General features: G+C 45.7%; 1 protein-coding gene across 1 annotated transcript; it reads right to left on the reverse strand.

Annotated features, from left to right (window-relative positions):
- Nucleotides 1-789: 789 nt before the first annotated feature.
- LOC134416858 (interleukin-17F-like) lies at nucleotides 790-4,666 on the reverse strand. Its single transcript, XM_063153538.1, has 3 exons — nucleotides 4,643-4,666; nucleotides 3,513-3,733; nucleotides 790-1,027 (listed from the first exon to the last, which is right to left on the reverse strand). The coding sequence occupies exons 1-3, from the start codon at nucleotides 4,664-4,666 to the stop codon at nucleotides 790-792; spliced, it is 483 nt and encodes a 160-aa protein (XP_063009608.1).
- Nucleotides 4,667-9,752: the final 5,086 nt, after the last annotated feature.

Raw genomic sequence — 9,752 nt, forward strand, 5'->3', positions numbered from 1 at the left:
CACCATGAAAAAACATTTTTAATATAAAATATTATTTTTATTCAGCAGATAAGTTATTGAATAAATACAGATTAAATTTATCAATATTTTTATACTCTGAGCACACACAGAATCATAAATACAGCCATAAATAGAAGACATAAATAGAAATATAGATATCTGTTGGTTCTTTACCATTTTAGCACTCAACAATAGGAATCAATTGCCTCCCAAAATGTTTTGCAATAAATCAATTGCAGCAGTGACATAAACCCAGACTATGGTGACAACCAGGCCTGGTGGCACCAATGTCTGACTGACACCAGCGAGCAGGTATGGTCAGAGAAGGGAAATGGGATAGGGATGAAGAAGGGAGGGAGGAAGGTGCAGGATGAGGAATTTTTTGTGGCAGTGCTGGTGGACAGGTATTCAATTAGAGCAATTTACTGCCAAGGACAATTTCAGAAACTCCAATTAGTTTGATTCACCAAACTGATATAAACCACAATGAAAAATAAATTTTTTAAAGTACTGATTTCTCCTCTCACTGCTTGGGGCCACAAAACAAAATATTCCTCCCCACCACCACCAGCTACAAACGATCCCCATCCTGAAACCCATAAATGAACAACATTTCATTATGAAACCCTTAAATGAACAGCAAGAATCATGACTTTCGGGAGACAATTTGAAAGGGGAATGACAAGTTAAATTCCTGGAATGCGAGGCGGGCAGCTGTGGGATTCCCCCAGAGGGATTTTTATGGGATTTACTCCCTCTTCCCCTCACTGCCTGTCCTGATGGCTGCTGCTAGGACTGGTGCTGGATGACGGGGGTGACACAGGTGCAGCCCACGGTGATGATTCTCTTCTCCAGGCGGTAGGAGGGGACGCAGCCGCGCTGCTCCCGCCGCAGCACCAGGATCTGCTGCTGGATGGGCACCGAGTTGAGGCCGTGGTCCTCCTGCCCCTGGGGGGTCACACAGCCCGACAGGCGGCACTGGGCATCGGCAATCACCCGCGGGAAGCGGTCGGGATCCTCGTCCAGCCTGGGAACATGGACACAAAGCTGATTTAAGCACTTGTGTTGTACACTGCTATATTTTTCTGGAAAAGTCTCCTCGCTGGGATTTTTTCTCCTGGGAAGCTGAGAAGCCTCAGAGAAAAAGGAAAACAATATTGTCCTGGATTGTCAAGCAAATTGTATTCTATTTACCATCTGTATTGTGACCGTGTTCACAGGGGTCCGAGGATGAGGGAAGAGATGAGGATCTGACTCCATGTTTCAGAAGGCTGATTTATTATTTTATTATATATATTACATTAAAACTATACTAAAATAATAGAAGAAAGGATTTCATCAGAAGGCTAGCTAAGAATAGAAAAAGAAGGAATGATAACAAAGGCTTGTGTCTCAGACTGAGAGTCTGAGCCAGCTGGGCCGTGATTGGCCATTAATTAGAAACAACCAACACGGGCCAATCACAGATCCACCTGTTGCATTCCACAGCAGCAGATAATCAATGTTTACATTTTGTTCTTGAAGCCTCTCAGCTTCTCAAGAGGAAAAACCCTAAAGAAAGAATTTTTGATAAAAGATGTCTGTGACACTGTATGGCAGCTGTCTTCTGTTAAGCGGGCAGTTTTCCTTATCTCTTCCATAACTGTGGAGACATCTGATAACAGGCTATTGAATGTCACTGCATGACTGATAAGAGCTACAGCATCCCATTGTCAAATGTTCTGCCCAGAGGGAGGAGCTACCTGGATATAATCTGGAGATTCTGGAACACCAGCGGTGCTTTCCTCTCTTGGATTTCCCAGAGGAACAGCTGCTCTTTTCCCCTGGATTTTCAGAGGAAGATTACACCCCTTTTCTACAGTATCCCTGCTCCAGCAGAACCACATCCGACACTCCAGGAGGGCTGCAGCCACATTTCCAATTGGACTGCTACCAACACCCTGATCCACAGAGTGTCAGGTTGGGTTCTGACTCTGTCAGTGTTGTTCTAGTGTACTGCATTGTTTATCTTTTTTTTTTTTTCCCTATTAAAGAATTGTTATTCCCTGCTCCCATATTTTTTGCCTAACAGCCCCTTAATTTAAAATTTATGGCAATTTGGAAAAGAAGGGGAGAAGGGTTTACATTTTCCATTTCAGGGGAGGCTCCTGCCCTCCTTAGCAAATACCTGTCTTTTGAAACCAAGACAAATATTATCTCATTTGCTTCTCCTGTGTTTTGCTGCTTTGGAATGTGGCTGGGGATTGTTTATCCAACATGTGAATTGTTTTGACTTAATAGCCAATCATGGTTCAGCTGTGTCGAGGCTCTTGAGAGTCTAAAGTTTTTCATTAGCATCTTGTTAAGCCTTCTGTAAGTATCCTTTGTCTATTCTTTAGTATTATTATAGTATAATATAATATATAATATATAATACCATAAAATAATAAATTAGCCTTCTAAAAACATAAAGTCAAATTCATCGTTCCTCCCCACAACAGGGAACTCCAAAAATACCACACACCTTGATGTTGTGGTTTGGTAGGATCTTCAAGTTTATATCTCTATCATCCTATTTAACCTGTGCTTTCTCACTGTGAGGCACAAAGGATTTCCTTATCCTCAGTGGTTTTACAATGATTTCCCAGAAATGGATTCAGCACTGGTAGGGTAATATTGCTGTACCATTCTTTAGGAGCTGATGAATGGAGTGGGGCTGGGTTAAATAATACAGAACTCACAACTGGCCTATTCATTTTTGTTTGGGTTTAATTTCAGCATTTGGATGTTTCTTTCTATTAGGAAAATGTGAAATGTCAATGTGCACACATCATTCTTTTCCTAGAGGCATAAATAATTTCATTATTTCAACCCCATGCAACACTACAAGCTAGGGGCAGAGGGGTTAGAAACTCAGAGGAGCTGGGGAAAGGTATGGAGCACCAAAAGAAGCTGAAGGAGCTGGAAAGGGGCTCAGCCTGGAGAAAAGGAGGCTCAGGGGGGTCCTTGTGGCTCTGCACAACTCCCTGACAGGAGGGGACAGCCAGGGGGGTCGGGCTCCACTCCCAGGGAACAGGGACAGGAGGAAACAGCCTCAAGTTGCTCCAGGGGAGGTTTAGATTGGGTATTAAGAAAAATTTCTTCCCTGAATTGTTAAGGCCTGGCACAACAGCCCAGGGAGGTGGTGGGATCACCATCTCTGGAGGGTTTTAAAAGCCATGTGCATGTGGCCCTTGGGGACACGGGTCAGTGGTGGCCTTGGCAGTGCTGGGGGAATGGTTGGACTCAAAGACCTCAGAGGGCTTTTCCAGCCTCAATGATTCTGTGATTGATAAAGACTGACAAGATGATTAGGAACCATTCCAGTGACAGCCCCTTGCACTGCAAACAGTTTCTTTGAAGAAATCTCAGCCAACATCAGAACCATATTCATGGGACTCTGGGCATACACTGAGAATGAACCACAGTCACCACAAAACACCATTTGTGGTGTGGCACTGCCCTCACAGTTTAGAGAACACCAGAACAGTTACCTGTAATCCCAAGGAGCGAGAGACCGGTTCCTGACATCGTGGATCATCCCAAAGGCTTGGTCTGAGTTGCTGATCCGGATGTCAACGTTCACTGTTGTGGGGAATTTGGGATCCTTTTGGTTCAGGCAACCTTCCCTCAGCCTGGCAGAGGCACCAGCCTTTCTGTGGGGTGAGCTCCTCACAGTGAGGGCTAAAAGCAGCACCAAAACCAGTGATCTGAACTGGGAGAGAGAAAGGTGTTGTTAGTCCTGCCCAGTCAGGAAAGAGAGAGCACAAAGAGCCAAGTCCTGGTTAGACTGGACCATCTTCATACTTATGTTCATGTTAAATGGGCCAGGATGAGTAAATAGCAAAATGATGTTAATAAAACTCATCATAACTGATGCTAAACTCTGATTTAAATTCTGATTCACTGTTGATTCTGCACCAAGAAGAACAAGCTATGAGGATCCTACTCTGTGGTCACACAGCACCATCTTTTCATCTAAAAACTGGGGTAAGGACTCAGGTGACCCCTAAGCTTAAAACCTTGCCCAGGCACAGCTTTTTCAGGACAGTAAAAACTGGCCAAACTGGCCACCCACAGCCATCTGCTGGAAATAGCCCTTTTCCCAAGAAAATATGGGATTCTGGGGCCATTTCCATTAGACAGAGTTGCAGTAAATAATAGAATAATGGAATATCCTACACTGAAAGGGAACCACAAGGATCATTAAGTCCAGTTCCTAAAAAGAAGACAAAATAAATGCAGGGCTTTTAAGAAAATCACAGGAGCTGACAGTGTTGCAAATGCTACCCAGGTTGAAGTTCAAATTGCATCCACAGTGAAATTTCAGCAGTTTTGATAGCGTTGTCTGCAAAAAGCACTGTGCCAATCCCACATCAGCAGGGCTGATGAGTGAGATAAATAAATAATAGTGATAGATAGATAGATAGATAGATAGATAAATAAATAAGTCCATCACACACTTGTTGCTCAAGCACCAAGCAGCTGCATCAGACACACCCAGCATCCCATTCAGCTCCCAGCAAGACTAAAAGAATTTTCTGCACAAATCAGGAGATCTGCACCCTGCTTTCTCTCTTGCAGCAAATGCATCTTATCCTTTATTTTAGATATAAGTACTTACCCCAGCAGAGCTGCTGAAAGCCATGGTAACCTCCTTGCTGCTTTGGGTGGATGGTAGGGTGATAGGACAAGAGAATCCTCCTTCTCTGAGACCCTTTCAACCCTGCTTGTGTCTCAAAGCCAGTTGTTCTCTCCATTTTATAGCAAAGCTGAGGCACTGCCATCCTTTCCATTGCAGCACAGCTGGCTTACCTGACCTGAGTTTAGGAGCTGATATTGCAATTTTTAGCCCACTTCCTCCCATCTACCTCCAAAAAAGGGAAGGGCAAATACTACTACCAGCATCCCAAATCAGCCAATAGCATTTATTTAGGCAGATCAAGAGATAAGGAAAGAAAAAAAAATTTTTGGGGGGCAGGTGTTTTTATTTTTCACTCCTTTCCACCCCCTTCATTCTAATAATAGAATTCTTTCACCACAAACTCATGTGGATGCACTTCCACGTGCCTCAAGCAAGCCCAACAGCAGAGATCAGTGAGCTGCAAAGTCAGGGACCCAGCAGGGGTCTCAAAATGAGAGCAGGACATGAAACTTCACCATTTAACCTCCCTTCAGCTGCACAATCCACACCCACCCCGTGTTAGGGATCCCTGTGTGCGGCAGGGACTGCGCAGGGGAAGAATCAGTGCCATGGGGAATTCCTGCTGGGAGATATCAGGGCTGGGATGCCTTCCCTGCTGTGGCGACACTTTATGGAGAATTCTGAACACTCATACACGCCCTGTGAGGGCCCTGACCACCTTCACTAGCCTTGACCACCACCAGGAGCCCCATTCTGGCTCAGCTGTGACTCCCAGTCCCTGCCTGAGCTGTGCTGTTGGAATATTGGTCTTCCATCCTTTCTCTGGCCCTGTAAACTGGGTGCAGCTTGGAGCAGCATTTCTGCTGGTTTGGGTCCTTGGACTTACATGGTGGGGAATGGAGCTGGAGCACAAGGAGGGGCCCAGATTTATGGAATAATCTGGAGCTAGTCCACCTTGATATCTTTAGTGTCAGAACCCAGGACATTCCTCTGGCTGCCCTGGAGGACTTGAGGCCCGGCCGGAGGCTCAGAGACCTTGGCATGGAGTCAAAAAACACCTCTGCCTTTGATTTTAGTCCATGGAAAAAATTACCAACTTTGTGTGAAGATTTACGAGCCACAAGAGTTTGAATAGAATGTTAGTGGATTAATCATAAGGGGGTTTTTAGAATGGGGGTTCAGGAGGCAAGATAGAGGAATCTGGGCATATCCAGTCTTTCTCCTTCTTCTTAGCCTCCATCTTCTGTGTGATGCTGGCACTTTTAGATTGGTTTAGAGTAGAAATTCACTGCCTAATATAGGTGATAGGTACTGGGAAATTATTGTAAATATTGTACTGGTAGTTTTTAGTATAAAAAGAACACCGCCACGAGGGCAGCCAGTGTGCCACGAACCATCCTGCCACACAGACCTCAGCAGGCCAGAGAAAGAACGTTAGAGATAAGAAACAGTAAACAACCTTGAGAATGAGAAAAGAAGAATCCTGACTCCTTCTTCAGCTGCTGGGCTGGGAAAAGAGACTCTCTAACTCATCTTGGGGTCATCATGACCACAGAGATCCCCGAGGCTTTAGCACTCCCACACACAGAGTGAGTTACTGATCACCTTTATCCTTTCCTTTGCACACTTTGCTCCTGCTCCTGTGCATCCCACAAGTCTTGCATAATCCCAAAACACTCTAATAAGTCCCATGGCCCTGTAGCCAGCAGGGTGGTGTGAGGAAAGCGTCTCCTGATTTGTCTGGTGGGACTCATGTGGGATATGGTGGGACTTGGATTGGCCATCATCCTTGAACAGCCCTGAAAGAGCTGGGTCAGAAGTTTCATTTGAATCCCTCCACCTGGTCCTGTTCCTTTGTATTCATGGAAGATTTAATCCCTCTCAATCACACAATCCCCAATTAATAATTAATAGGAGAGGCAGGCCTGGAAATGGAAGTGGAAACAGGATTCTGCAGCCTGTGAGCCAGAAAGGAGCACCCACCAACTGGAAAGTTGGTGCATGTGGTGTTTCCCTGGAGCATTAACAGGTATCTTTGGGAGTAAAAGCTATTGTTATGGCAGGAAAAAAAAAAAAAACCACATAACAACTTGATGAAGCTTATTTGTGGAGAAAAGCTCTGAGAGAAACCTTTCCCAAAGTATGTAGCCAAGCTGGAAGGAAAGGACTAAAGTGTAGGACTCTCCACACAAATTCATCTTCAGTCATCCAGGAAATCAACAGATTCATGACATTTTCAGTCCTACCCAAAAAAACCAAAAATCAGAAACCTCTTACAAAATCACAGAACTTTCCAAGAAGGGATTGATGGTCCCTGCTGTCACCTCCCTTGAATCACAGCAGCAGAAATCTCCAGTGACTGATGCTTTACATCACTGCAGGATGTTGTCATGACTTTGTGGTCTGGTTTAACTGACAGCTCAGAGCCCAGCCACTCTCCTCCTGTACGTTTATCACATTTCAGGTTACCCAATCCACCTGAGGCAACACCAGTGCAGTGACACATTCTGTTCCTATTCTGACTGTCCCAAATATTCACCAGCGCATCTACTGAGAGGCGACACAGAGCGTGGAGAAGCAAGAGAGGGTAGAATTACCAGAAATTCACTTTTTTTAGCCCAGAAGATGACCTCCTTTTTTTCCCCGAGTGTTCACCGTGAAAGGAAAGGGCACTGCCATGAAAATGGGTTGGATTGTGCAGGAATGAGGTTGAGTGGAAATGGTTACGGGTGACAAAGCGATGACGTTGTCACACCAAATACCAGGTTGTGAACCTCCACCACCACTTTCCACTCACTTCTTGTGTCTTCAGCAGCTTCTAATTTCGGCAGGGATTCCCTCTTTGACCCACAATTTCCTACAACTGAACTTGTCTTGACAAGTTGAAGTTCACTAAAAAAATTTCATCAAAAAGAGGCCACCCAACATGAATCATCACAAGGAAGGAAAAATACTTTTATTCCTAGAGTCCCAGAATGACTCTGGTGGGAAGGGACATTAAAGATCATGCAGTTCCAATCCCCTGCCATGGGCAGGGACACCTTCCACTATCCCAGGCTGCTCCAAACCCTGTCCTTGGACACTTCCAGGGATGGGACAGCCACAGCTTCTCTGGGCACTCTGTGCCAGGGCCTCCCCACCCTCACAGGAAAGATTATTTTCCATATATATAGGAATATAAAGTTATCTCAAAAAGCTTTTCCCTCTCACACATCCAGGGCTTGGAGCAGGGATGGGGACTTGGAGATAAAAGAATATTTTAATTCAACTTACAAGAACTCTTCTACTCTTGAGTTCCTATAAGGAAACAGCACTGCAGGATATGTTAAACACTTAGGTTCAGGTTTTCATGGATGATTAAATCACAGAATAATATGGGTTGGAAAGAACCTTACAGACCATCCAGTCCCACCCCCTGCCATGGGCAGGGACACTTTCCACAAGCCCAGGTGCTCAGAGGAGCTTCCACAACCTGCAGCAGCTAAAGGCTGAAATCACAGCCTCCAAAATCTCCAGATGACAAATAAAAATGTCATCTCCAAAATCTCCAGGGTCAAACAAAAATTTCAGCTGCAGCACAGGACACAACTTGTACTTCCAGCACATTGCTCCTGCCTCTCCAGCCACCTTTGGCAGCTTTTCCCTTGTCAACAAAGACCTCTCTTCCAATTGCAAAGGATGTACTGAAGTGGCCACCACCACACGGGGGATGGGAGTCACCCACAGCCTACAGCCAGCCCTGGGCTACAGGATGCGGAAATAACCAGATTTCTCTACCCTGGAGCTCCTCCTGGTGTCCTCTCACGGGAAATTCAGTATTAGCGGTTCCCCAGCTGCAAATGCAGGGAAAACACGAAATCATGAAATTATGGAATGGGCAGGGACACCTTGCACTAGCCCAGGTTGCACCAAGGCAAATCAAACTTGGCCTTGGACACTTCCAGGGATTCAGGGGCCTCCCCACCCTCACTGGAAAAAAAATCTATCCCATCGATCCCTACCCTCTGGCAGTGGGAAGGCATTCCCTGTGTCCCGTCCCTCCATCCCTTGTCCCAATCCCCTCTCCAGCTCTCTTGGAGGCCCTTTAGACCCTGGAAGGGGCTCTTCAGTCTCTCCAGGCTGAACAATCCCAGCTCTCCCACCCCATCTCCAGAGAAGAGGATCTGTGTTTAACTTTCACCAGTTTTTGCTGTTTTGAACCAGACTTTGCCTGAAGGTCCAAGGTTGCTCTGTACAGCACAATATACCCACCCAGAGATCTTTAGGCTGCAAACATGCAAAATCCCCTCCAACCCTGCTGTCATGGCTGTGTTGGATGAGAGGAGCTCCAAAATTTGGCATTTAGAGCTCACCCTGCAGCTGAAGTCCCTCCACAGCAGCACAAATCCCACCTGTGTAAGGGCAGCTGTGTCCCCACAAGTGGGAATCCTACATCCCCCCAAAGAGCCAGTCATGGGGTGAACAAAAGAGACAATTTTATAACCCAAATAAAGATTTATGGCACCCAGAAAGAAGGGAGCTGTGCAAGTGTCTGGAGACAGGCAGTGACAACAGCAAACCTGTTCAGGGGTTTCTTCAAAGCTCAAACTCACAAAGACAAAAGAAAAAGAAACTGAAGAAAAACCCAAACCTTCAGCAGCTCTGGACTACAAGCAGTCAGAACTGATCGGATTGCGTGTTCAGCTTTTCTTGGAAGTTCGCCATGCCCAGGACATGATCCCAGGCTAAAGGCAGGAGCAGGAGGAGATGGAATCCATCTGTGCCAGGGACACATTCCCTGGGCAGCTCTGAAACCTTCCAGGTTCCTTCCCTGAGGGCAAAACCCTCATCAGGGGTGTGAAATCTGGAAATTCGAGCTGAGCCATGGGCAGTGGAACAGATCAGACTACATCTGGCCCTCTATTACCAGGAATCATCCTCCACAAGATGGGTGGAAGGGCAGAACCAACAGGACAGGCTTCAGGCACCTTTCCCTGTGAGACAAGCAGAGCTAGGCTATATAATAGGGGCAAAATGGAAAAAAAAAGAGGGAAATAAAAGCTTCACTAACAGTGGAGTTCTCATATTGCTTCTCATCACCACTACTGCA

Source organism: Melospiza melodia, chromosome 3 (genome assembly GCF_035770615.1).
Source record: "Melospiza melodia melodia isolate bMelMel2 chromosome 3, bMelMel2.pri, whole genome shotgun sequence".
Lineage (NCBI taxonomy): Eukaryota > Metazoa > Chordata > Aves > Passeriformes > Passerellidae > Melospiza > Melospiza melodia.

Bases quoted from the DNA above. Each gene is read 5' to 3' on its own strand.
- LOC134416858 (XM_063153538.1), bottom strand. From the start codon at position 4,666: ATGGCTTTCAGCAGCTCTGCTGGG. The intron at 3,734-4,642 runs GTAAGTACTTAT...TCTCTCTCCCAG, and splicing joins CTTTCAGCAGCTCTGCTGGG to TTCAGATCACTGGTTTTGGT. The intron at 1,028-3,512 runs GTAACTGTTCTG...CCATGTTCCCAG, and splicing joins CTCGCTCCTTGGGATTACAG to GCTGGACGAGGATCCCGACC.